The sequence below is a fragment of the Zonotrichia leucophrys genome, chromosome 12, assembly GCF_028769735.1.
Source record: "Zonotrichia leucophrys gambelii isolate GWCS_2022_RI chromosome 12, RI_Zleu_2.0, whole genome shotgun sequence".
Lineage (NCBI taxonomy): Eukaryota > Metazoa > Chordata > Aves > Passeriformes > Passerellidae > Zonotrichia > Zonotrichia leucophrys.
Genome location: NC_088182.1, coordinates 13,995,953 through 14,020,945, shown reverse-complemented (window position 1 = coordinate 14,020,945; position 24,993 = coordinate 13,995,953). Strand labels below are relative to the sequence as shown.

At 64.8% G+C, this 24,993-nt stretch overlaps 4 protein-coding genes across 5 annotated transcripts; 2 read left to right on the top strand and 2 right to left on the bottom strand.

Moving 5' to 3' along the window:
* Positions 1 to 1,974: 1,974 nt before the first annotated feature.
* On the top strand, positions 1,975 to 13,576 carry SEMA3B (semaphorin 3B). Of its 2 annotated transcripts, XM_064724325.1 has the most exons (18): positions 1,975 to 2,165; positions 8,318 to 8,445; positions 9,287 to 9,444; positions 9,525 to 9,587; positions 9,676 to 9,795; positions 9,869 to 9,962; positions 10,051 to 10,170; positions 10,483 to 10,628; positions 10,720 to 10,834; positions 10,911 to 10,980; positions 11,065 to 11,209; positions 11,318 to 11,537; positions 11,627 to 11,718; positions 11,869 to 11,910; positions 12,003 to 12,160; positions 12,275 to 12,330; positions 12,405 to 12,544; positions 12,628 to 13,576. In XM_064724325.1, the coding sequence occupies exons 2-18, from the start codon at positions 8,346 to 8,348 to the stop codon at positions 13,066 to 13,068; spliced, it is 2,280 nt and encodes a 759-aa protein (XP_064580395.1). In that variant the 5' UTR covers positions 1,975 to 2,165; positions 8,318 to 8,345; the 3' UTR covers positions 13,069 to 13,576. The 2 variants fall into 2 exon arrangements, with proteins under 2 accessions (XP_064580395.1, XP_064580396.1); XM_064724326.1 differs by lacking the exons at positions 1,975 to 2,165; positions 8,318 to 8,445; positions 9,287 to 9,444; positions 9,525 to 9,587; positions 9,676 to 9,795 and having other exon boundaries at positions 9,951 to 9,958.
* A 560-nt stretch (positions 13,577 to 14,136) lies between these two features.
* Positions 14,137 to 16,449, bottom strand: LOC135453154 (2'-5'-oligoadenylate synthase 1-like). The gene is made up of 6 exons (XM_064723888.1): positions 16,181 to 16,449; positions 15,717 to 16,011; positions 15,462 to 15,637; positions 15,143 to 15,381; positions 14,922 to 15,057; positions 14,137 to 14,838 (listed from the first exon to the last, which is right to left on the bottom strand). The coding sequence occupies exons 1-6, from the start codon at positions 16,373 to 16,375 to the stop codon at positions 14,320 to 14,322; spliced, it is 1,560 nt and encodes a 519-aa protein (XP_064579958.1). The 5' UTR covers positions 16,376 to 16,449; the 3' UTR covers positions 14,137 to 14,319.
* Positions 16,450 to 19,307: 2,858 nt separating this feature from the next.
* On the top strand, positions 19,308 to 22,961 carry IFRD2 (interferon related developmental regulator 2). Its single transcript, XM_064724332.1, has 12 exons — positions 19,308 to 19,363; positions 19,496 to 19,612; positions 19,704 to 19,791; positions 19,902 to 20,026; positions 20,106 to 20,263; positions 20,475 to 20,525; positions 20,863 to 21,032; positions 21,145 to 21,250; positions 21,462 to 21,599; positions 21,727 to 21,855; positions 21,928 to 22,023; positions 22,162 to 22,961. Exons 1-12 carry the CDS (start codon positions 19,336 to 19,338, stop codon positions 22,240 to 22,242), a joined length of 1,287 nt encoding a protein of 428 aa, XP_064580402.1. The 5' UTR covers positions 19,308 to 19,335; the 3' UTR covers positions 22,243 to 22,961.
* Positions 22,962 to 23,088: 127 nt separating this feature from the next.
* On the bottom strand, positions 23,089 to 23,950 carry LSMEM2 (leucine rich single-pass membrane protein 2). Its single transcript, XM_064724336.1, has 3 exons — positions 23,716 to 23,950; positions 23,425 to 23,634; positions 23,089 to 23,339 (listed from the first exon to the last, which is right to left on the bottom strand). Exons 1-3 carry the CDS (start codon positions 23,849 to 23,851, stop codon positions 23,203 to 23,205), a joined length of 483 nt encoding a protein of 160 aa, XP_064580406.1. The 5' UTR covers positions 23,852 to 23,950; the 3' UTR covers positions 23,089 to 23,202.
* Between the last annotated feature and the right edge of the window lie 1,043 nt (positions 23,951 to 24,993).

Here is a 24,993-nt window from a genome sequence, read left to right as displayed (position 1 = left end):
AAGGTCAGCGCGGTGCTACGGCAGCACCGGCCCCGCCATCCCCATCACCGGCCAGCCGCTCCCGGTTCCCACCGGCTGCAGGGACGGGCATGGCGTCGGTGACCCCACACCACCTACGCGGGACATGGCGGTCCCGTGACTCTGTGGGCTCGCGATGCCCTGCCTGGGAGCGCCGGGGGCGCCGGGAGCAGCAGGAAGCGCCGGGGGCAGCGGGGGCAGCGGGGGCAGCGCCGGGGGCAGCGGCAGCGAGCGCGGGCGGAGCGGCAGAGCCGGCACCGCTGCGCCACCGCCCTCTGGCGGCCGCCGGCGGCACAGCAGGGCCCGCCCCCGGCCCCGCCCTGGTCCGGCCCCTGCCCAGTGCCCGCCCTCCGCCCGCTGCCCGTGCCCTGCCCACACCCTGCCCACCGCCCGTGCCCTGCTCACATCCTGCCCACTGCCCGTGCCCTGACTGCCCACCCACTGCCTGCCCCCTCCCACCCCCTGCTTGCCCACTGCCCGCACCCTGCCCACTTCTGACTGTTCCGTACCTGGGGTTTCCCCAGCACCCTCTGCCTTGTCACACCCTTGTGACTCCAGCCCACGTTCCCCCAGATGTGTGTCCCAACAAGCCCTCTCCCCCCACTTGCACCCTAAAACCCTGCCTGCCTCTCTGTGGGATGGCACGTGCCCTGGGCTTGTGCTGGCCTCAGTCCCTCAATCTACCCATGGGCAGTGGTGGCCGTGCTGCCTCGCACATCTCCAGTGTGTGTCATCTGTTTCCTGAGGCCTTTGGCCACCCCAGTGCTTTCCATGGAGCTCAACGCTGAGAGGTGCTCTGGGGTTTCACCTGGTACCACATGGCACAGCACAGTGATCCACTGTCGTTTCTGCTCAGCCCTGTGGTGGCACTGACATGCCAGGATCATGTGCCCCAGCCCCTCTCCACCTGCATGGCCCAAGCTGCCAGGAGGGAGGCTGGGCTGGCACAGTTCTGGCAGAGTCCTTGGCTGTCCTGAGCCCACCCCAATGCAGGAGGGGCTCAGCTGGTGCCGACTGCTTGCTTGGGCACAGATCCTCGTGGCTGGATGCTCTGCAGCCTCTGGCACAGCCGTGTCAGCACCTGGCCACTGCCACAGAAGAAAAACACATTCCCTTGCCTCCAGATGGAATTTCCTGTTTTGTTTTTTTATTAGAATGATGCCCATTGCTTCCCGTGCTGGGAGGCCCTGCTGAACAAAGCCTTGCTCCCTTGCTCTCTCACCTCATGCCCTCTTGGAGGGCACATGGGCTGAGATCATCGTGTCCCTCCAGCAATGTGCATGTGCCCAGCCCAGCGCTGCCCACTCTGTTCCGCCCAGCCAGCTCTGGGCACCCCAGCGTGTCCAGCCACGACACGGACTCTCCTCCTCCCTCCTGCCCTGCCTGAGCGGCTCTTACTGCGATAGAGCAGCAAAGAGCAGTAAGAGCCACTCGATCCCCTGCTCCCAGGATGCCGGGAAGGCAGGAGAAGTCATGCGGCTCAAACGGCCCCAGCCCAGCGGAGAGCTTGTTACACATTTACCCCTCACTAATGAGGCGTCACCGGCGGCTCGGCCTTCGGACCGCAGGGGCGCTTCCCCCGGCCCCACGGCAGCTATGGGGGTTCCGGGGTGTGGGTCCCCCCAGAGCCGGCACCATGGCAGCAGCCGCATCCCCTTCCTCCCCCTGCAGCCCGGCTGGGCTGGACTTTGCAGGAGCAGCTGAGGCGCTGGGACGGTGATGAGTGCCCTCACCCTGGCGCTGCTCCAAGGCAGGAACAGGACTGAGCAGGCAGGAGCGGGAGCGTGGGGACATCGGGATGTAGCGCGGCTGTGATCGGGATTCCTAGGCTTGCTCGCACCTCTCCTCCCTTCCCAGGGCAGGCTGAGGGGGTGGCAGCGCCCCGAAAGCCCTGCGCTCCCGAGGGGCTGTTCCCAGGCAGGTCCTTGGGTGCAGAGGGAGGACACACGACACAGTCGCCTTTTGTTGGTGGCGGCCCCGGGAGCAGGACCGGGGCTCTGCATCCCCTCCCTCCACCCCCGCCGGCGGCGGGACTGGCGCCCAGCACCGGGATTTGGGGTTTAAGGAGCCGGCGGCAGGCAGAGCCCAGCTGAGCCGCGGGCGAGGAGGCAGGCGAGCTCCGGCAGAGCCACGGCTGCACACAGCAGGTGAGATGATGGGTTTGGGGCGCCGGGCCGGCCCGCTGAGGGGGGCTGTGGCGATGGGACTGGGGACAATGGGGCTCCCTGGGAAGCTGTGAGGTCCCTGTGTCCCCACAGCGGGTACCGGGTGCCAGCAGGCTCGGACACGGGGCTGAGAGCGAAGTGAAGGCATCACTGGGCAGATGCCCCCTCCTTGTTCCCGTCACCCCACAGTCGGGCAGGAGCCCCCAAATCCTGTCCCAGCGGGGGTGGCAGGGGTAAGCAGCACCACGCTAGGAAGTTTCCAAAGCCACGCTCCTTCCCTGGCACTGGTTTGTGGAAGGGGAGCTGCCCTGCTGGCCTCCCACCTGCTGCTCCTTCGCGGCACTCAGTGGCTCGGCCGAGGCAGGGTTTGGCACCTGGGTGAGCCCCGGGGCGATGGGCAAAGGGGGTGTCCCGCGGCTGGGCACGGGCTGGGCAGGAGCGGAGCGGGGCCAGCACACAAGGCCCCATTGTGCCGTGCCGGCTCGGCCCTCAATGGCCCCATTATGCTCGGTGGCGGCCCCCGCAGCCTTCCCAGGCGGCACAGCCCCCCGGGAGCACCGTGGGAGGCGGGCTGAAGTGCCTGTTGTGCTGGGGTCCGGGGTGACAGGAGCAGGGTGAGAGGAGAGGGCAGGGTGCCGGCACTGCTCCACCGCTGCCTGGCCGGGTGCTGCTGCGTGCCAGGAGCGCTGGGCTCCCTGCTGCCACCAGCTCTGGGGGCAATAAGCCCACGATAGGGAGCAGGCAGGCTCGGGGGGCAGCTGGACACCCCTGTCCTCTCTTGCCCACCCTCACCATCCCTCCAGGGCATTGCCTGTGCCCGAGGAGGCCGTGGCTGTGCTGCTTTGCCCCAGGGCAGGGAGGAGCAATGGGCAGTGAGGGGCTGACATCAGCCCTGTGTGTGCATGCAGCGGGGCCAGCAGGAGAAGATGAATGGACCAGCATGCTTCCCAACAAGACACACCCTGGCTAAAATTACTGACCCCATGGCAGGGACACCAGCCTATTTTTAAAGCCTAAGGAGCTGGATGCCACTGGTTGGTGTGGCTCAGGGCAGGGCCAAAGGGACGTGGGCAGGACAGCAGGCAGGGGGACTCAGCCAGCATCTCCCACTGCCCTCCTGCTGGGGTGGGGAGAGTGCTTGCATGGTGGCAGAAAGCCTGGGTGTCCTGCTCCTGCCCCACATATGGCTTTGAGGAGCTTTGGTGGTTCCAGTGCAGGGCAATGGCCCCTCTGCCTGTCCCAGAGCCTGGCTGCTGGCAGACGCCAAGCCAAGGGCAAATGGTCACCTTGGTCAGGAGGACAGGATCCTATAAGACCATGATCCCTCCCTTTCCCTTTCCAAAAAGCCACTGTCCTGCACGTGGAGGATGGACATCCCCTTCTTCATCACCACCCCAAAGGTTCATCATGCACCCCATGGCTTGGTGCCACAGAAGGGACACACGATGGCAGCACCCCACAGGTGCTCAGGCACTGGGGTGCACACAACGCCCCCATTCCCTGGGCAGCCCAGATCACTCCAGAACAGGGCTGGGACAATTAAAAAGGGATTAGCTGGGCTACACCAGCATGGCACTGCCGGGAGCCGGCACCTAATCCCGGCAGGAATGCACTGGGGCCACTGGGCTCCCTGAGGCTGGGGTCTCACCAGCCTGCTGTGATGGGGGTGGACATAAGGTCAGGGTGTATCCACAGACAGGGTGTGAGCCCAGAGCTGGTGTCGCCCTGGGGCATTGCCTGCATGCTGTGCTACAAGGATGCAGCTGTCTCAGGCACGTTTGCTTGCTGCCAGCCAAGCCCTCACACTGGCCCACTTGGGATGCCATGAGCTCTGTCCCCTGCCTAGCACATCCTTCCCCTGTACCAGGAATGTGGCAGCCATGCAAGGCCTGATGCCATCTCATGGCCCAACATTATGGATGTGGACCACCACAGACAGACTCCCAAAGAAGTCCTAAAGCCACATCTTTAGTGCTATCACAAAGCACCAGCAGTTTTTTGGGGTGTCCAGACCCAGGGGATACTAGTTTGAGCAGCATATCCCTGTGCTTGGGTATGGGTGTAGGCTGGGGTGAGGATGCCACCACTCTCCTGCCCTGTGACGAGTTGGCAGCGTCACTGGCAGTGCTGGCAAGGCCACCCTGCTGCACAAACACATCTCCTGGCTGGGGAGGAGCACCGTGCCCAGCCCATGTGTCACAGGGATGCCCATGGCACCAGCTGTCATGGCACAGCTCATCCTGACCCTTGGACCCATGGATTGCCATGTCCCAGCCATGATGGCTCCACCAGGCCAGAGGGAAGCTCTCTGGGCCCCAGGGACATGGGGACCACCCTGCAGCACCCCTGGGGGAGTCACCCCACAGAATCAGGAGGGTTCCTCTGGTGAGGTACCATTCCTGTTTGGGATGCAGGATTGGTATCCATCCTCAGGGCTAGTGGATGCCAGTCCCAGCCCTCCTCCCTGCATTCAGGGCATCCAGCAGCTCCTGGTCACCCGTTTGATGGCATGGGCACCTCCCGTGCCCTGCTGGCTCAGCCCAGCACGGGGGATGCAGGAGCCTTGGCGCTGCCTGCTGGGTGGCGCCCCCGGAGCCTACGGGGGTGCAGAGGAGCCGTTTCCTCCCGCTGACACCGCCGCGGGCCCGGGCGCTGCCGGCAGAGCCGCAGATGCTCTCCGGAGCCGGAACCGCCGGGGGAGACTTGGCCGAGGCAGCGATCCCCGTGTGCGGATCTGCCAGCGGCGGGGTCGGGATCAAAGAGCGAGAGCGGCAGCACCTGCAGGTGCCGTGGGCAGCGACACCCCCGCGCTGGCGGGGAGCCAGGCCGCCGGCACCTGGCTGTGAAACCCTCGGCGGGCGGCGGAGCGCGGGGATGAGGGCGAGATGCCAGCGGCCATGCCCATTCCACATGGGCACCGTCACCGTGCCAGCGGCCGGTGGCTCCGGGGCTGGCCAGGAACACCCCGTGGGGCGGGTAGGGTGGCCAGCGAGCGACGTGGCGCATCCCTCCCGCGCCGCTTGTTCCGGGATGGAAGCCCGGCCCTCCTGACGCTTGATGGTTTCTCCAGGCGGAGTCGCTGCCAGCAAGGTCCCCTCAGGGCTCCGGGGCGATGGTGACGTCACCGTGTCACCTCGCCACGCTTGCCGGGAGCGGCGGTAGCTGGAAAGGTCCCAACTGGGTGAAGGGAAACTGAGGTACGGCGCTGGAATAGGAAGGAGCCCATTGTGCAGGGCTGGGCACGACATCTCTGTGCCCACCATCTCAGCGCCGTCCTGTAACAGTAGGCATAGGGACACAATGCCCGTGTGAGGCCACCCAGCCCAGAGTCCTGCCGGTGCCTGGTCAAAGTCTGACAGCAAAGTAACCCCTGCCGTACCGGTGCCAGCTCCCCTGCTGCCCCACCCGTCCCCTCGCTGTTTCTGTCCTCCTTGCTGCCATAAAGCTGGGCTGGGCTGGGCTGGGCTGAATGCCACTCAGCACCGCGGCACAGCCAGGAGAGGAACAAGATGTGGTGCTGGAACAGAGCCTGCCAGCATGCCAGAGTACCGGGGCTGGCAGCACGAGGGTTACTGGCAGCGGGACAGAAGGGCATTTCCCGGGCACCCTGCCTGGCACAGCTTCTGCCTTCTGCACGGCTCTGGCTTCCTGCTGAACTCACTGCCTGCCTGTGCCAGCTGCCTGCCTGCACCTGCACCTGACCTGCCCGCACCCGCTGCCGGCCCGCCCGCACTCCCTGCCAGCCCACCTGCGCTCGCTGCCTGCTGGCACCCACTGCCCGCACCTGTCCGCACCCGCTGCTGCCCGCGCTGCTGCTCACCCTGCACCTGCCTGCCCCCCTGCCTGCCTGCACCCCTGCCCGCAGCTCTGCCTCCCCACGCGTTCCGGACCCGCCTTCCTGCACCCCCGCACCCGCAGGTAGGGACAGTCAGGGGCGCGGGGAGAGCGAGGCAGGTGCGGCCCCGGGGCAGCTCGTGTTCCCCGCCCCGAGCCCTGCCCGCCGAGGCACGCGTGGCCCCGCTGCCGGCACGGCTCGGCACTTGCTATTCTTGGCAGCGGCAGCTGGAAAATGGGAGGCAGCGGAGGAATTTTGTTTGCTCCGGGCTGGGCCCGGGCCAGACATCTGGGCTGCAGCTGAGCGGGGCCCGGGACCGGACCCCGGTACCCCCGGCACAGCCCCGGCACCCCCGGCACGGCCCCCGCGCTCGGGCAAGCAAGTGCCTGTCCCGGCGAGGGGGGAGCCCCGGCGCCGCTCGTGGGCTGAGCCGCGCGTGTGCGGAGCTGGGCACACTCGGCTCTGCCCCGGGGCAGCGGGTGTGACCGTGGGTGTCCCCGTGGGTATCACCCCGGGCCGCTGGGGGGTGGCAGCACGGCTGTGTGTGTCTCTGTCTGTGTGTGTGTGTGAGGGGCCGTGGGTGTTCGCCTGTGTGTGTGTGCGTGTGTACATGTGTGAGGTGCCCGCTCGTGAGCGTGTGCTCGCACACTCGTGTGCGTGTCCCTGCGCGCGCCCCCGGCCCCGCCCCGCCCCGCCCCACGGGGCCGCCCCGCTCCCTCCCGGCGGACGCGGGCGGGGCCGGGCCGGACCGAGCCGAGCCGGGACACAGGTGGGTGCCGGGGCCGCGGGCCGGCGGGGTACGGGAGTGGCCGGGGAGTGTCCCGGGGTGGCGGGGTCTCTGCGCTGCCGTCGGGGGGCTGCCCGTGCTGGTATTGGGGGGCTCGCGGCGGGTTCGTGTCCCCTCCGGCACCGGGGGGCACCGGCGGGCTGGCGTCGCGGTTGGCACGAGGAGTTCCGAGGGCTGGATCTGCCAGGGTTGGCACCGAGGGTCCGTGGTGCTGCCGCTGCTGCCCGCCCCCCACCCGACCCCCGTGCCAGGCGGGTCAGAGCCACGCGGGTCCGTGTCCGGGGGTCTGCCCCGGCCGCTCGGCCAGCGAGGGCAGGCGGGAGCCCCCCGTGCCCCGGCACGGCCCCGGCTGGCGGCAGAGCCCGGCGGGTCCCGCGCCTCATCCCGGCGCCTCTGTAAATGCCATTAGCGCCGATCGCCTCCGTGCCGGGACACCGGGCAGCCGTAGCCGGCACAGCGCCCAGCCAGGCCCTGCCCGCTGCCCGCCCCGGGCTCACCGGCCAGCCCGGAGGGGCTGCCGTGCCCGCAGGAGCCCCTTCCGTGCCTTGTGTGTGTGTGACCCTCCCGGCCAGCATGCACCAGCTCCCACCAGCTCGGGGTGATTGCACCGAGCCCCGCGGCTGTGGTGGGGCTTTGGCTGTCACTGGTGTCCTGGTGAGACCCCAGTGGCTGTGCCATGATCGGCATGGCTCAGTGTGTGCCTTGCACAAGGCACCGCAGCATGGCCAGGAGGCAAGGTGGGATCTGTGTTCTGGCGCAGTGCCCTGATAACCATCACCTCCCACTCCCCAGGGGAGACCTGCTGCTGCCAGAGTCAGAGGAGGAGTTTCCTACCTCGTGGTGAGCACCCATCAGAGTGGCAGACACACCAGCATGGGCCCCTCTGGTTATTGTGGGCACCTGCTTAGCCAGTGCCTCCAAATCCCTGCTCCCATTTGCAGGGTGGTACAAGAAAGGCCAAGGGCTAATGGTGGGGCTGTAGCAGTGGGGGAAACTGAGGCATGGGACTCCATGACTACCATCATGGACAGCTTGCCCAGTGCTCAGGAGCCCACTGACTGCCCCGGGTGCCCTATTTGGTTGTCACCACTTCGGTGCTTGCTCTGTCCTTGTCCCCATTCCTAGCACAGCTCCGTGCTTGCAGGCAGGAATGAGCAGAGCCCGGCACACTCGTGCTGATGGGCTCAGACAGGCATGGGCAGGGCTGGATGCTGCTCGGCTGGGCTGCCTCTGTTTCCCCACGGGCAGGAGCAGGAGGGGTGTTTCTGAAGCCCATTATGTTTGGGATTAGATTAATGGGGACTTTAAAATAGGGAGGGACGTGGCTGGCTCACATCCCCTCCGACTACGAGGCCGAGCCCAGTGGGGGATCCCCTTGTGCCGTGCCTGGAGTTGCCCTGCGCTGATGCTCAGGGCTCTGCAGACACTCGGCAGCATCGGGGAGGGATCGTGGTCTGGGGGATGTGGGGAGGGGGCTGTAACCCGAGCTGAGGTGTTGTTTCTGTGCCCCAGGCGCGGCGCCACCAGCCAGAGCCCAGCCATGAGCCGCACGCTGCTCCTGCTCCTGCTCCTGCTGCGCGGGCTCTCCGCGGGCCGGCCCCCGGTCGCTGCCACCCCCCGCCTCAAGCTGTCCTTCCCCGGTGAGCGCGGGACACGGGCAGGGCGGGGGTGCGGGGTCAGCTCTGGGTGCGCTGGTTCCGTGTCAGCACAGCCAGCATCATCACAGGGACGGGAGGGTCCGGGGGGCAGCACGGTGCGGTGGGTGCAAGCCCCAGCAGTGGCACATCCCTGGCGCTGCTGCCGCCCTCCCCGCGGGCTATCAGGTGTTGGCACTGCTCCTGACCTGATGCCAGCCCCTCCAGGGCCACCTGCCTGCCCTTGGGGCCGTGCCGGTGCTTGGGACCTCGCTCCCAGCCCCCGGCATGTGCAGGCGCAGGTGCCCCATCCCTGTGTGCACCATGGTGGCACTCCCTGGCCTCAGCTGTGCCATCCCTGTCGGGAATGTTGTGCCAGCTGGAGAGCTGCTGCCGTGTCCCGACCGGCCACTCCAGGGGCTCCAGCACGGCGCAGGGGGCTTTGTCCAGCGGCGGGGCTCAGCGAGAGCTCTCCTCGCAGCCTGACAAAGGGCTGTTTGTTCCCGCCACGGTGGGATTAGCTCCGCGGGGCAGGGAATGGCCCCTTCTCCCCCGCTGCCGGGTGAGCGGTGCAGGGATGGGTGCCGAGGGCATGGGAATCACTGCTGAGTGGTTTGGGGATGAGTCTCGGGGGACACGGGGGTGGGTGTGGGGCTGGCATGGGGATGAATGCTGGGCAGGCAAGTGCTTGGTGAACCTGGTCAAGCCAGTGGGACAGGTTTGGGGGAGGGGATGGCAGGGCAGGGGGCCGTGGCCTGACCCGGGCTGCCTCGGAGCGTGTCCGGGGCAGCGGAGGTGGACGGGCAGTGGCGGGGCCGGGCTGAGCAGCGCCGCTGGGTCCCGGCAGAGCTGCGGGCTCGCCATGGGCTGCACCTCTTCTCGCTGGAGCACTCCTGCTGCTACGAGGCCCTGCTGCTGGACGAGGAGCGCGGCCGTCTCTTCGTGGGCGCCAAGAACCACCTTCTCTCTCTGGCCCTGGATGACATCAGCCAGCGGGGCAGGAAGGTAACGGGGCGGGGGGAACACGCTGGCAGGACAGTGCTGGGTGCTCCAGGTGCCGTGAGCATCCCCTTCTCCACCCGCAGATCTACTGGCCGGCTCCCGTGGAATGGAGGGAGGAATGCAACTGGGCTGGCAAGGACATCACTGTGAGTTATGGGGAGTGTTGTGGGATGCCAGGACTGTGCCAGGGATCTGCCCCAGCACTACGTCACCCTTCATTCACTCCATTCCCAGGCTGAGTGCATGAACTTTGTGAAGATCCTGCACCCCTACAACCGGACCCACCTGTACGCCTGCGGCACTGGTGCCTTCCACCCAGTCTGTGCCTTCATCGAGGCTGGCCAGCATGCAGAAGTGAGCCTCCCCTGGCACCACCACAGCCTCCAGCTGCTGCCACCTGCCCACCTCCCGTCCTTACCCTCTCCAGGAGCCCGTTTTCAAGCTGGACCCCCACCACACTGAGGATGGCAAGGGGAAGAGCCCGTACGACCCCCGGCACACAGCAGCCTCTGTCCTTGTGGGTAAGGGCATTCTGAGCCTGGTGCTGGGTGCAGCGTGGCACAGGGGTGCCAGGGGGGCCCCTATAACACTTCCCTCGGTGCCTGCCAGGCGAGGAGCTCTACTCTGGGGTGGCCACCGATCTGATGGGCCGTGACTTTACCATCTTCCGCAGCCTGGGCCGGCGTCCCTCCATCCGCACGGAGCAGCACGACTCTCGCTGGCTCAATGGTCAGTGCTGGGCACTGGGAGCGTGGGGAACAGGGGGGCCACTGGCACAGCAGTGCTGCTGCGTGGAGGCACCAGGGCAAGGACTCCTCCAGGCTCAGATATGTCTTTACTGCCTCCAGAGGGTGATTTCAGGGGTTCGTGTATTGCCTCCAGACCCTCAATGTCTGGTGGAGTCCCATCCTCACTATGCCTCTGCTCTGCAGCTGGGCAGAGTTGGTTCTGCACCCTCCCCTGGGACTCCAACATGTGCTCCAGGGTCCCTGGGGAGCACAGCCAGTGGAGGCATTGGAAGCACCACCCTTCTGTCCCCAGAGCCCAAGTTCGTGGCTGTTTTTTTGGTGCCGGAGAGTGAGGACCCCGACGATGACAAGATCTACTTCTTCTTCCGTGAGACGGCGGTGGAACGGCAGCAGGGGCTGGGCAAGACCAGCTTCGCCCGCATCGGCCAAATCTGCCGGGTGAGAGCGGGCACGGGCAGGGGGGCTGGGACCAGGGTGCCCAGGGGTGCCACCTGCTGCTGCTGACACTGGTGTCCCCTTGCCCTGGCAGAACGACATGGGCGGGCAGCGCAGCCTGGTGAACAAGTGGACGACATTCCTGAAGGCTCGGCTGGTGTGCGCTGTGCCAGGGCCTGACGGGGCAGACACCCACTTCGATGAGCTCCGTGAGTGAACGGGGATGTGGCCCCAGCAGTGCAGCTTGGGCAGCACTGGCAGCACTGATGCCTTCCCTGCTTGCAGGGGATGTTTTCCTGTTGCAGACAAGAGACAAACGCAACCCTCTGATCTATGCCATCTTCTCCACCTCCAGGTCAAGCCCCTTCCCCAGGATCCTGCACATACCCAGTGGTGCCCCTCCTTGCCTCTCACATCTTTCCCCTCTCTCTCCCATTAGCTCTGTTTTCCAAGGCTCAGCTGTCTGTGTCTACACCATGGCTGACATCCGCCGGGCTTTCCTGGGCCCCTTTGCACACAAGGAAGGTCCCAACTACCAGTGGGTGTCATACCAGGGCCGGGTGCCATACCCCCGCCCAGGCATGGTACGTGGAGTAGGGGTGTCCTGGCTGGTGCCACCACTGAGATGCCACTACATGGGGTGGGGACACTGGGCTGTGAGACCCTGCTTAGCCAGTGCTGTCTCCCTGCAGTGCCCCAGCAAAACCTTCGGCACCTTTGGCTCCACCAAGGACTTCCCAGACGAGGTGATCCAGTTTGCCCGTCACCACCCACTGATGTACAACCCTGTCCTGCCTCATGGCCAGCGCCCCCTGTTCCTGCAAGCCACCGTGCCCTACACTTTCACCCGCATAGCTGTGGACCGTGTCACCGCTGCTGATGGCCACTACGATGTCCTCTTCATTGGCACAGGCATGTAGTGACCCTAGGGATGGGGCAGTGAGGGAGAGGTGGGAGATGCTGGGGCTGGGACCCATGGCCTCACCCCTCCCTGCCTGCAGATGTGGGCACAGTGCTGAAGGTGGTCTCAGTGCCCAAGGAGAGCTGGCACCGCATGGAGCCGCTGCTGCTGGAGGAGCTGCAGGTCTTCCAGGTGAGGGTCAGGGTTCCACATCCCACCAGTCAGACTTCCCTGCAGCATCCTCATGTGCTGTCCATGCTCTGGGTTGCATGTGGGAGCCAGGATGCTGCATTCCTAGGCTGCCCCATTCACCCTTAACTCCTGCCCATGCTCTGCCCACAGGATTCCTCCCCCATCATCAGCCTGCAGCTCTCCTCCAAGCGGGTAAGGGGGACCCCTGGGCATTCCCAGGTCCACCATGGCTCTGCCTAGCCCTGTGCCACAGCATGGGGTGCTCAGCTCTGCTCTTCCCCCAGCATCAGCTCTACGCTGGCTCAACCACAGCGCTGGCCCAGCTGCCCCTGCACCGCTGCAGCGCCTATGGCAAAGCCTGTGCCGAGTGCTGCCTGGCCCGGGACCCATACTGCGCCTGGGATGGCAACACCTGCACCCGCTACGTGCCCAACACCAAGAGGTAGGTGCCATGCCGTGCCGGGATGCAGTGCTGGGGCAGCCATCCTGCCCCCAGGCCATGGTGGGGAGCATGGTCAGGCTGTGCAGCCCCTGCTCCTCCATCGCCCTCCCACAGGCGTTTCCGCCGACAGGACGTCCGCAACGGGGACCCCAACGTGCTCTGCTCTGAAGGTGAGCTGGGACCAGCCCGAGTCTGGGGCTGCCCTGCCGTGGTGGGGGCTGACAGCCAGGCTGTGTCCCCGCAGATCCCAGGCGGGACACCGTGCCCCAGAAGCAGCTCTACGGGGTGGAGGGAAGCTCCGTCTTTCTGGAGTGCATCCCCAAATCCCTGCAAGCCCACATCCTCTGGACATACCAGCGCACCCTGAATGATCCCCAGCGAGAGGTAGGCTCTCCCTGGCCAGGTACCGCCGGTGGGGCCGTGCCGTGCCGTGCCGAGCTGACCGCCCATCCCCGCGGGTACTGCAGATGCAGATGGACGAGCGGGTGGTGCGGACGGAGAGGGGCGTCCTGTTCCGCAGCGTGCAGCGCTCCGACGCCGGCCTCTACCTGTGCCACGCCACGGAGCACGGCTTCACGCAGCCCCTGCTGCGGCTCTCCCTGGAGGTGATCGGCGCCGGGCAGGCCACGGGCGCGGCGTCTGCCGGAGACCCCCAGCTCGCCGCCGGGATCCCCGGCCGCAAGGTCTGGTACCGGGACTTCCTCCAGCTGGTGGAGCGCCCGCCGCTAGGAGCCACGGACAAGGCGTGCCAGAGGCTGTGGAGCCGGGGCAGACCTCCAGCGCCGGCCCGCAGCCCCGGCGGGTCCCCCGGCCGCGGGCAGGGCTCGGAGCCGCGCAGGGCCCGCCGCCGGCGCACCCACGAGGGGCCGCGGGCAGAGCGGGGGCCCCGCAGCGCATCCCCCTGGTGACCCGGGCGCCGGCCCCGGGCGCCGGGCTCTGCCTAGGAGCGGGGCCGCGGGCGGGGCACAGCCTCGGCAGCGCCGCGGGGGCACTGCCGGGGGCTGGCTGCGGCTCCGGGGCCGCAGAAGGGCAGCCGGGCTGAGCCGCCCCCCGAGGGGCTGCCGAGGGCCCTTGCCACCGGCTCCAACACCGGTGGGGACCCAGCCGGCTGCCGGCGTCGCAGAGTCACCGAAATATTTATTAACGACTGTTACTATGAATGTAAACTGCGGGGTCAGGCAGTGCCCCCCCAGCACGGCACTGCGGGAGGACGGCACAGCAGGGTCACGCTCGGGTCCCAAAAGGGCCACGGGCAGCAGTGGGGGCACGGAGGGGCAGCACAGGCACTGGTGGGACGCAGGAGGAGGGGGGAATAAAGGGGAGATGTTGGGGGGCATAAAGGTGGCACCCACTGCTCTGGGTGTAGAACAGTGGCACAGGGGACCTTGTACTAATTGAGCACAATAAAGCAGATTCAGCCGCCCAGGCTCCCGCGTCTGACCCGGAGCCCCAGAAGCGCTCGGGGGCACCCCGGTGCCCCACAGCATGGACCCACTCTGGCACCCCAAGCCTGGAGGGGTGGGATGCCTGGAGACACTGGAGGGCTGAGGGGAGACAAGACCTGCAGGGACATTGCCAAGATTGATGGGTTTTCCCCAGACTTCCAGCTGCCCGTGCTTTCTGGAAGATGAAAACCAAAATTCCCCGGTGCCAGCAGGCAGCAATTAACGCAGTGACCGAAGGTGACCTCGGACTCTGCTGCCTCCTGCTGTCTGTGCTGGCATCAGGACCCCTGGTGGCACTGGCCACATCCCACAGCCTGCAGTGACACCATGCTACCAGCACAAACCATGTCCCAGCGCTGGTTGCCCCCCAGCCTGAGCACAGGCAGGCAGTGGTGCAGGCAGGAGCAGGCAGATAAAGCAGATGGCTTTTTCTCCTGAGGTCCAGCTGGCAGCAGGCTGTCATCCTTCACCCCACCAAGCACCCTGGGGTCAGGGAGCACTGCTTTACTGCACCTCTGTGTCCCTGTCCCATCCCGGCAGCTTGTGGCATTGAGGTCCCCCCTCAAAGTGTTGGCGACCCCAACCCCTTTGACTACCCCATGAGACACTTGTCACTGTCCCCAACAGAGCAAGCAGCACAAGGATCTAGTAAGTATTTATTTCCAGCATGACAGGAGGGTACACAGGGGCATGGGCTGGTGCTGAGGGCAGTGCTCAGCAAGGCAAGCAGGCAGGGAGCTGGGGGCCTGCGCCTCCCCGGAGCCGCAGGAGCATGTAGATTGTGCTCATGGGCCTGATGTTGTAGTGCTCCAGCGTGTGCTGGTCCTGCAGCTCCCTGGAGCCGTCGGTCAGGCGCTGCTCGTTGGCAGAGGGCCCCTGCCGGGCCTGGATCTGCTCCTTCAGCTGTCGGACGGTGTCGGTGGGCAGCACTGTGTAGGTCGTGGTCCGGTTCTTGTCGTCCTTGACCAGGACCTGCATCCTCTGGAGCTCGGTCTGCAGCAGCACCAGCGTGGTGTTGTAGAAGATGCCGTGCATGGCCAGGGTATCGCTGTCCTGCAGGGTGATGTTGTTCCTGCCTGGCTCCTGCTGTGCCAGGCGCTGTTGGTATGGGGAGATGCCCCAGCTCTGGTGGATCATGTCCTTCAGCTGCCCGATGGTGGTGTAGGGGCTGACACACTCCGTCAGCCTGGTGCCTGACAGCTGCACCACCTCAATGGTCACGGGCCGGGCTGGCTGCAGGGACAGGAGAGTGGGTGGGCAAAGACAGCAGGGACAGGGGTGGGGGACTTGATGCTCACAGGGTCAGGCAGCCTTACCTGCACATTCCAGGGCTGGGCGTCTGCAAGGCAGGGCAGTGAGCGGCAGTAGCTGGCAGCTGCCTGTGCCATCAAGTTCCAGTCCTTGTCCTGGCCCAGGATCCCCGTGGGGTCAGCAGGGTCCACGATGACAGGGCTGCAAACACAGAGTGGGCATTGCTGTCAGCCCTGGGCAGTACCATGGGGCCAGCAGGCACAATCCCACTGGGCATGATCCTCACCGGGGACTGCGCAGCAAGCCCTTGACGTGGGCACCAATGTCTCCGTGCAGTGAGTAGTACTTCTCCCAGTAGATGCAGATGTCCCGGTGCCGGCCCAGCAGCTCCAGCACTGTGCGGAAGCCCTGAGCCGTGTCAAAGTTGCGGGAGGAGTCTGTGCCCTCCTCCCAGGCATAGATGGTCAGCAGCTCCAGGGCATACTTAGGGGGCAGGTGTGCATCGGGGTACTGTGGACTCAGCAGCTGAGGAGAAGAACAGATGGAGGTGAGAGCTGGCTGGGATGGGTGTCTGTTGGGAACTGGGAAAGCTGGGCAGCCCTCACCTTCTTGTACCAGTACTTGACCAGGCGCAGGAGGTCCTTCAGCTTGGCAGGGCGATACTTCACAAACTTCTTCTGCAGCTCAGTGAAGCAGGGGGAAAACTCCCCGGGTTGGCTGTGGGCATGCAGGAGCTTCTCATACACTCCTGGGTTTGGTGGGGCATCCTGGGTCACCTGCCCTGTGGGGTGAGAAGGAGGGTGAGAGCCATCCCAGCACTGACACCACTGCCTGTCCCTGTGCCAGCCTGCAGCCCTTACCCAAAGCATCATAGGCAGGCAGGACGTCCACATCGATGGACTCTCCAGTCTCCAGGGAGGACAGAGTAAGGCTGAGGGAGCGCGGTGTGAAGTCAGGACCTTTGTACCTGGGCTCACCAATGCACACATCAAACTGCAAGCTCTCCCTGCAGTCCTTCAGCCTTATCATGATCAAATCCAGGATAACCGTTCTGTTGTTCCTCTGGTCCTCGTAGCTGGGTAAGCAGCTGAGGAAGAGCACCACATCAGCATCAGAGCTGTTCTTCAGAGCTGTGCCCTTTCCTGCTGATCCACCCTGCAGAGAGAGACCCTGCTTGCTCAGCACCACTGCCAGCACCAGGATCGGCTGCCACCACTCCTGGAGCTGCCAAGGGAAACTGAGGCAGGGCAGGAGCTGGAGCATGGGGCAGTGGGAAGGGCGGCAGCAGGGGCGTCAGCTGGCCCCCAAGTCGGGTAGCACTCACCTTGACGGTCTTTTGGACGTGGATATTATCCTCAAAGCACTTCCTCTTCAGGAATTCACAGATTTTCCACACTGTCTCCTTCACCTGTGCAGAGAACTCCGGGCTGGGCTGCAGGGTTCTGGCGATCCAGCCATCCAGCTCCCTGGCAGTTACTGTTCTCAGTCCGTCCATGGATGCCGCCGGGTTCATATCCATCCTGACAGGTGTATCGCTCCCTTTGCCCTCTTCTGATTTGCTGCCTCCTCCCTCTGCTCCTGCCCGCAGCACTCCACCCCACAGGCTGCTCCTGCCTGCAGCAGCTTTTAAACCTTCCCGGGCCGCCGCCCCGATGCGTCACCGCGGGGAACTTAAGGTGGCCCCTGGTCGTTTCCCCGAGATGCTCCGGGTGTCTCCGGTGCCGCCCTGCGGGGGCTGGGAGGGGGCTGCGGTCACCCTGACACCCAGCTCGGCTGGCCGTGGCAGAGAGGCAGCAGCCTGCAGGCTGGCCCTGGGGTGCCGTGGGGCTCACAGCCCGGTGCCTTCGGTGACACAGGGTCTCACAGCCCCGTCGATGACACAGGGTCTCACAGCCCCTTCGGTGACACATTGTCTCACAGCCCCGTCGATGACACAGGGTCTCCCCCGACAGGCAGAGCCCCAGTGTCCGGGCTGGGGCACAGCCAGTGCTGGGACACGGCTCACGGCTGTGCCATGGTGTGAGCAGGGGCAAGGGATGTGGCAGTGCCACCACGGGCAATGGAATGAGGCTGTCCCCAGTGCCTGCAGATGCCCGGCACCGCTGCAGGCAATGAGATTGCAGACGTAGCCAGTTTCTCCGAGGCTCCTGGTGGCAGCACCGTCGGTGGGACACGGCTGATGCCGGCATCACCAGGGAGGCTGTGCCCTCCCCTGCAGGGGGATGCGGCCGGTGCAGCGGCACCAGAGCCCCCGGAGCCCCTCGATGCCGGGAGCAGGAGGCAGCAGGCAGCACGAGTAGGATGTTACAGCCTGTGCTGCCTTAAACCGGGAGATCGGGAGTTTCGGTTTCTGTTCCCGACGCAATTTTCAGTTTCTGGCTCTGCCAAGCTGGAAACGAAAGTGCGAAGGAGCCCGCGACTGCCCCCGTGGCCCAAATAAACAGGGAAGAGCCAAATGACAGAAACACACCTGGGAGCTCGGCTTGGGGCCAGGCGGATGGGCGGGGGCTGTAACAGAGCGGGAAAGAACAAAAAAAGGGGCAGGGAGTCGGGACATGGGCAGGAGACAGGCAAAGGCTGGAGAGCGAGGGAGGGAAAGGGATGGAGACAAGATGGGGCAGGGAAAGGTCAGCAGGAGGGGCAGGGATATGAACAGAGGGAGATGGGGTCCATTTTGGGATCAGGGATTGGGATAGGGGTACAGATAGAACAGAGGAGAGATGGGCAGGGTTACAGGGATACAGTCAGGAGCAGAGACAAGGACAAGAGTAGAGATACTGGATATTAGGAGAAAGTTTTTACAGAAAGAGTGATAAAGTACTGGGGAGGTGGTGGAGTCACCATCCCTGGATGTGTTTAAAAAAAGACTGGATGTGCCATGGTTTAGTTGAGGTGTTAGGGCTGGGTTGGACTCAATGATTTTGAAGGCCTCTTCCAACCCTGTGATTCTGTGATTGGCAGCAGCAGCAAATGGCCAGGCCAGGGATGCAGGCAGGAGCAGGGATGGGTGTTCCCTGAGTATTGGGTGACAACAAGGCAGGAATACAGGCAGGAGCAGGGATATTAGGAGGAGAGGCAGGGAGGGGACCAGCACTGGGGACAGGGTTACAGGCAGGGGCAGAGCTGTGGGCAGGGACAGGTGTCATGAGCATTTCACACCTGAGGAGCAAGGCCAGGACACCAAGGTGAGCATGACAAGAGATGTTCTTTATTCTCACCCAGGGGGTGTCCCAGCCAAACTGAGGCACCCTGAATGTGGTTCACATGTGGGTCCCACATTCCTCAAGTGTTGGGGTACAACAAGGCTCCACAGATTGCCTGCTGTCCCCATGGCTTTGTAAAGCCAGTGCAATTTGTGGCTTTGGCATCCTTCTTTCCTCGTTCTGGAGTCAGTCTCACTATGCCAAGAGGTGCCTATCTGTGAGGCCAGATGGTGGGAGGGCCCAGCTGCGGGCCTTATCTGCCTGCCTGCCCAACCACAGCAATGCAGTGTACAGCAGTACAGGGGATGTATAGATCTTAGTAAGGGCCAAACCATTTCATAGTAGAAAGGCTAATTGGTACTTTACTTAGGGAATGAGATTTTCCTATTGAGATGCAGGCAGGGACAGGGACAGAAGAAGGGATACAGGCAGGGATAGTGAGTAGCTAGGGATGAAGATAGAGCAAGGACACAGGGCAGGGATGTGCAGAAAATCACATTAGGAGAGGCCAGTGTCCATAAAGGAGACAGAGGAGTCCTGCAACTTTATTCAAATAAAGGGAGAGACTCCACTGGGCCATATCCCCACGGAATTTCTCTCCTGACATTCACGATGCAGCATCCTTTTACTCTAACTCTCGGCTGCATGTTGTCCTCTGTCTTTCCCCATTGGCTGAGGTACTAAGAAGGTACAGCCTTCCCGGACCGCCTACCACGTGTTCCGCCCCTAAACCTGTCATTTGCCCCTGAAGTTCAGAAGTTCAGGCTGAGTTCTGCAAGAGACTTTGTGCTGACCGAATTATCTATTGCCTTAAAGTTCAGGAATTCGAGCTGTAGTCAAACTGTCTGGGTTCTGTACCAAACCTGTGTGGCTTGAGCTTAGTAGAGACATTAAGACCCATTTCAAATACATGAACACCGATTTCTCCTAAAGACCCGCACCCATCAAATTGTTTTAAAGATATCAGTAGGCACCTTTCCTATCAGGGACCAGGGATGAAGATAGCATCAGGACAGGAGAGGGGCAGGGATGCTGAGGGAGCAGGGATGAACATAGCGCCTGGACAGGGAGAAGGGCAGGTAGAGGGTCAGAGAAAGGGGCAGGGAGGCGAGCAAGGACAAGGAGAGGGACCAGGAGAGGGACAGGGACAGGGGACTCGGGCAGGTCCCGCGACGCATGCGCAGATAGTGGAGGCGCTCTCAGGGGCGTGGCGTGGGCGGGGTGTGGGCGGGGGTATCCCGGCGGGGGCGGGGCGTGGGGTCCGCGCGCGCCGGCCATGCCGCGCTCCCGCCGCGCTGCGCGCCGTAAGTGAGGGGGGCCCGGGAAAGGGGACCGGGGGTCGGGTCTGAGTGTGACATGGCCGGGCTGGCAGCGCCGGGCTCACAGCGCCGGGCTGGCACCGCCGGGCTCACACGAGTCTGCTCCCAATCCCGCAGGCGGCACCGGCAGCGCCCGGGCGAGCTCGCCCGGCAGCGAGGAGGAGGCCGGCAGCGAGGTGCTGAGCCACTGCAGCAGTGCCAGCGAGAGCGCCGGCCCCGCTGAGGAGGGAGCAGGTGAGGCACGCGGAGCCCATGGTGACCCCCACGTGGGTCGCGGTGTGCCCGCCCTCGGCCTTCCCGGCTTCACGTGGTGCCGCCCGGGCAGGGAGCGAGGCGGCGAGTGAGCACGGCCAGGAGGAGGAGGAGGCGGAGGACAGGCTGAAGGAGCACATGGACACCCTCCTGGACAAGAGGTGAGGAGCGGTGTCCCCCCGCGGGCGCTCCGGGCGCGCTGCCAGCCGCGGGCAGGGACGTGCCCCGTGCCGGGACAGCCCAGCCCGTGACGTGCCGCGGTGTCTCGCAGCGCCAAGGCGCGGCAGGCGGCACTGCAGGGCCTGCGCCTGGCCCTGTCCTCCAGAACCCTGTCCGAGTTCCTGCTGGAGCGCCGCCTCACGCTCACCGACTCCCTGGAGAAGTGTCTCAAGAAAGGTCAGGGGCCGGGCGGGCGGGCGGGGGGCGGCGGGGCCGCTGGGCCGTGTCTGAGGCTGGTCTCTGGTGCTGCCCACAGGTAAAGGGGAAGAACAGGCGCTGGCAGGTAGCGTCCTCACCCTCCTCTGCCTCCAGATGGGCTCCGGCCCGGAGGGAGAAGAGGTGTTCCGCAGCCTGAAGCCGCTGCTCGTCAGCGTCCTGACAGACAGCACAGCCAGCCCCAGCGCCCGGCAGAGCGTAAGCCTGGCCCCTTTCCTCCTGGGGACACCTCCGTGCTGGGGAGAGCCCATGCAATGTCTTTGGGAGCCCCTGCAGTCCCGGGAGGGTGACAGGATTGGGTTCTGTGGAGTGCGCTGGGGCAAAGCAGGGGCACCCCAACCCGGCTGCCCCTTGGCTGGGTGCTGGATCAGGCCTGGCATCTAACTGTTCCCCTAACTTCTCTTGCCAGTGTGCCACAGCCCTGGGCATGTGCTGCTACATTGCTGCTGGTGACCTCGAGGTAACTGCGCCTGGGTGTCGTCTGTACCCCCTGCAAAAGGGCACCCTGGGGCTGCCATGCCACCTGCCCTCAGCCCACAGTGCCAGAGCAGCCTGGAGCTGAGCTGGAGTAGGGGTACGGGGACATGAGTGACAGCCCAGGCCCCTTCCCTGGGCAGCCTGGAGCTGAGCTGGGGGCAACCAGCTGGGGGGGTGTTGTGGGTGGAGTAGCCTCCCCTGTCCCAAGGGGCTCCTGGCACCTCTTGGTATAGTGTGTCCCCCTTTGGTCCCCAGTGCACAGCTCAGTGTGGCATTTCCATGGCAGCTGTGGTCTGACTGGCACAGTTTCTCTCCTCCAGGACCTGGTTTCATGCCTGTCCTGCTTGGAGGGCATCTTCAGCACCCCCAGCACAGGCGAAGGGGGCACAGCACCTGCCCAGCACGGGCCTCTGCACTGCAGCGCGCTCCAGTCATGGTCCCTGCTCCTCACCATCTGCCCCCCCTCCCACCTCAGGAGTATTTTGGACAAGTGAGTGGGGTGTGAAGTGAGTGGAGGCTGGTGTGGGGCAGCCAGCTGTGGAGCACAGAGCCCTTGGTGCCGTGCTTGGCCTCTCTGATGCCCTCTTGCCTCCCTGTCCCAGTCGCTGGCTGCAGCTGCCCCCACTGCTGACCAGCAGCAGCGTTGCCCTGCGCATCCTGGCTGGGGAAACCATTGCGCTGCTCTTCGAGCTGGCCCAGGACCTGGAGGTAAGGCATGGGCTGTGTCATGGAGCAGTGGGTGGGCACTAAGCAGGCAGCAGGGAGGGAGCTGCTCTGACACCCTGACGTGCCCCGGCTGAGCTGGCATTGACCAGCAGGCACCCAGGCAGAGGGGCTGGCCCCAGTGGCCAGCCACTGCTGGCCATGGCAGTGGGCAGTGCCTGGAGGTCATCCCTCTAAATCCCCTGCTTTTTGCCAGGAGGACTTGTGCCACCAAGATACAGAGTTCCTGTGTACCCAGCTCAAGGTCCTGGCTACTGAGAGCAACAAGTACCGAGCCAAGACAGACCGACGGAGGCAGCGATCCATCTTCCGTGACATCCTGCGTTTCATCGAGGTACCGGAGCCTGGGGCTGCCCTGCTCTGCCCCTGCTTCCCAGCTGCCTGATGATTCCTCTCTAGAGAGCCAGGGGACACACAGGGCTGGTGCCCAGGTTATTGCTGATGCCCCTCTCTCTGCTCAGACTGGAGAGTACCAGGAGGAGACCGTCCGATTTGGCCTGGAGTGCATGTACCTGGACAGCTGGGCACGCCAGCGCACCTACCAAGCCTTTAAGGAGGTGCTGGGCTCCGGCATCCACCACCACCTACAGGTATGGGCTGGCAGATGCCCCAGGGAGTGCTGGGCTGGTGCTGTGGGCATTGACAGATCCCTGCTTTCACAGAACAATGAGCTGCTACGGGAGATCTTCGGCCTCGGGCCCCCCTTGGTGCTGGATGCGGCTGCTCTGAAAGCCAGCAAAGTCTCCCGCTTTGAGAAGGTGGGTGCCACCTCCCACATTTGTGCCCACAGTCCCCTCCTCTGCCACCAGGGGCTCCAGCTGAGTGTGGTGGGTGCTGCTGGGGAGGTGAGCAGAGGGGCATCCCCTGCCCTAATCTCTCCTTCCCTCTCCTTGCAGCACCTCTACAACTCAGCTGCCTTCAAAGCGCGCACGAAAGCACGGAGCCGCGTGCGGGACAAGCGGGCGGATGTGCTGTGATGGGCACGGGGGGCAGAGCCCCCAGCCCACCTGGACTGCAGACCCTGCACTGTGAGGGGCAGGTGCCCCCAGCCCTCGGGCTTTTATTCATGTACAGCAGAGTATTTAATGCCTGGAGCTGCCCCAAGGGGGGGGCTGCCCCCTCTTTTATTTTTTTAACCAAAAAATAGGAAGGATAAAAGAAGAGCAGGGGGAGGTGGTGGCGTGCTGCCATGTGCCTGCTCTGTGGCTGGACATGCATGTGTCACAGTGGGAGGGGGTCTCACCCAGGCTTCTGCAGCCACTTTCAGTGGCAGGGCTTGTGTATACCCTCCCTAGTCCTGCAGGGGCACCAGGGTGGCCTGGCACAGCCTGAAGAGTGGGTGGGAGGGCAGAGCTGTGCAGGGCTGCAGAGCAGCTGGTCCTGGTGTCTGTGCCTGTGGCAGGAGCGTTCTCCCCACCCTGCCATGCTGAGTACAGCCCCTGCCTCCCCAGCCAGCCTGGCATCAGTGATGGTGGCAGAGCAGTGTGGAGTGGGAAGCTCTGCCCAGTCCTGCCAGCTGCCTACTCTCAATCCTTTTGCAGCCAAATGCTTTATATGAAATAGTAATCTTGTGGGAAATTAATTACAGGGGGGCCACTGCCCAGGCGGACATGGGGCCATGCCAGTTGGCAGTGCCTGCCACCCTGGGAATGTATCTATCATGGTGATTTTCTAAGACTTTGATTGTAAGAGGTAATTAAAAGGCTAAATAAAGTTTGCCTTCTGCCTTGTTAAGAGGAAGGGCTGTCACTGGGGCGGATGCAGGTCCTTACCAGCCCGGTTTCTCTCTCACAGCCTGGGACAGGGTCTGGGATTGCCCCTGTGTTCCAAGGGACAATGCTGCCAGGTCTCAGTGGGTAAGGCTGCTGCTCCCCCCTCCTGCCCTTCGGTGCCCCTTCCCGTGGCGGCCCAGAGCCCGTGGTGGGGCCAGGGGCAGCTCAGCGGTGCCCGCCCGGCTGGGCACTGGCGTTGAGGCGAGCCCAGAGCTGCCTGCTGGCTGCCCGCAGCTGGTGCACGGCGTCCTCCTGGCTCTGCAGCCACTGGGCCAGCGCCCGCACCGACTGGCTCTGCAGGACTGCGGGGACAGGACGGGAGCGTGCTCAGCGGGGGCACTTTGGTCCCCCACATGCCCCATCTCCCACCCTGCCAGTGCCACGTACCACTCAGGTAGATGGCCAGCGTGGCCAGGACCAGGCTGGACAGTGCCAGGAGCGCCAGCAGGGCCAGCAGCAGGGGGTGGCCAGGGCCGAGGCAGGGGCAGGGGCTGGCGGGGGGCACGGGGCGCAGGGTGGGCAGGAGCGGCGGGGGCACGGGGGACACGGGCCGAGCTGGGGGCCGGTGCAGGCTGCTGGAGGGAGCCGGGCCGTTGCCTGCAGCAGGGGAGAGAAGGGGTCAGAGCCTGGCCACGGGCACAGCCGGGCCTTGCACAGCCCCTCTGCCCCTCCTCTCACCCTCTGTGCCCTTGTGCCCCCCCGAGGCCCAGTACAGGTCGCTGATGGACTCCACGGGGCGCAGGCTGATGGCTCCAGACTCACTGCTGTCGGGGTCCCCAGGCTCTGCTGGTGCAGCACCCTCAGCCCTTCCCATGGTGTCTGCTGGAACAGAGGCAAAGGGTCGGCCTGTGCCCTGCCCTGGGCACCCCTGTGGGACCAGAGCCCTGCTGGGGGGATCTCAGCCACGGCTGCACAGGGCAGGCAGCCAAGGCTGGTGCTCCCTTGGCCCAGCCCTGCAGCCACCGTGGGCAAGCCCTGGCTGTGCCCCCCCGGCCCCACCACTGTCATCGCAGCAGTTAGCGGGTGCCTGGTGGCCACGATCCCGGAGCCTTGTTAGTGGGGCTGGAATCTGGCCCTGGCTTGGGGGCAGGAATGTGCCACCCCCCAGCCAGGATAGCCCAGGCACTGTGGGACTGGCTGGGGCTCCAAGGGCCAGCTGGAAGCTGGTGGGCAGGTGCAGGGCAGTGCCAGTCTGCCACGTGGCCCGGCTTGCCCTGCAGGTACCTGTGCTGCTTGGGGTGCACAGATGGAGATGTGGGGTGCATGCTGTGCCAGGGGGCCCTGGTGCCCATTGCCCTAGTGAGCATGTCACACGGGACTGAGAGGGCTTTTCGGAAGTAGGCATTGCTCCAGCACTGTTTTGGGAAGCAACCATGCCTGCATTGGGGTAGAGGGAAAAGACTATTTTCTAGGTGTTTGTGTATTTTTGAGCGGTGTGCAGGGCCCACGCACTGTGCCCTTGGCAGAGCATGGCAGGCTGGCAGTGTACCCACCCCCAGTCCCTCCCGGGGTCAGTGGCATGTCGCAGGGCAGCGTGGCGCCGTGCTGCTTCTGTCCAGACTGTGTGTCACCCACAGGCTGGCAGGCATCAGGGTTGGGGGGCCTCAGCCGGTATCCAGGGCCCCCTCAGACCCTCCCCACAGCCCTACCCTTGGCCAGGGACTGCTGCACACATACCCACATCACCCCTGCACCCACTTGCCCCAGGTATGGGGGCACAGCTGGTCACATAGGTTTGCTGCAGGGGGCTGTGTGTGCCAGCTGCCTGTACCCTCCCCAAACCCTGCTGCCCTACACCTGCAGCCCTCCAGGACCCCCTTCTTCCCTGGGCAGGCATCTCTGCCCACAGCCCCCATGGCAGAGGGCACCATCTGTCCACTGCTCCCATCCCAACCCCACAGCCTTGCATTGCCCGGTATCCCCTGGGGTGCCAGAGCCCCCGCCAGCCCCAAGCCC

Bases quoted from the DNA above. Each gene is read 5' to 3' on its own strand.
- LOC135453154 (XM_064723888.1), bottom strand. From the start codon at position 16,375: ATGGATATGAACCCGGCGGCATCCATGGACGGACTGAGAACAGTAACT. The intron at 16,012-16,180 runs GTGAGTGCTACC...CTCTCTCTGCAG, and splicing joins ACGTCCAAAAGACCGTCAAG to GGTGGATCAGCAGGAAAGGG. The intron at 15,638-15,716 runs GTAAGGGCTGCA...CTCACCCCACAG, and splicing joins GCCTGCCTATGATGCTTTGG to GGCAGGTGACCCAGGATGCC.
- SEMA3B (XM_064724325.1), top strand. From the start codon at position 8,346: ATGAGCCGCACGCTGCTCCTGCTCCTGCTCCTGCTGCGCGGGCTCTCC. The intron at 9,796-9,868 runs GTGAGCCTCCCC...TACCCTCTCCAG, and splicing joins AGGCTGGCCAGCATGCAGAA to GAGCCCGTTTTCAAGCTGGA. The intron at 10,629-10,719 runs GTGAGAGCGGGC...TTGCCCTGGCAG, and splicing joins GCATCGGCCAAATCTGCCGG to AACGACATGGGCGGGCAGCG.
- IFRD2 (XM_064724332.1), top strand. From the start codon at position 19,336: ATGCCGCGCTCCCGCCGCGCTGCGCGCC. The intron at 20,264-20,474 runs GTAAGCCTGGCC...TTCTCTTGCCAG, and splicing joins GCCCCAGCGCCCGGCAGAGC to TGTGCCACAGCCCTGGGCAT. The intron at 21,033-21,144 runs GTGAGTGGGGTG...TCCCTGTCCCAG, and splicing joins CTCAGGAGTATTTTGGACAA to TCGCTGGCTGCAGCTGCCCC.
- LSMEM2 (XM_064724336.1), bottom strand. From the start codon at position 23,851: ATGGGAAGGGCTGAGGGTGCTGCACCAGCAGAGCCTGGGGACCCCGAC. The intron at 23,635-23,715 runs GTGAGAGGAGGG...CCCCTGCTGCAG, and splicing joins GGGGCACAAGGGCACAGAGG to GCAACGGCCCGGCTCCCTCC. The intron at 23,340-23,424 runs GTACGTGGCACT...CTGTCCCCGCAG, and splicing joins GCTGGCCATCTACCTGAGTG to TCCTGCAGAGCCAGTCGGTG.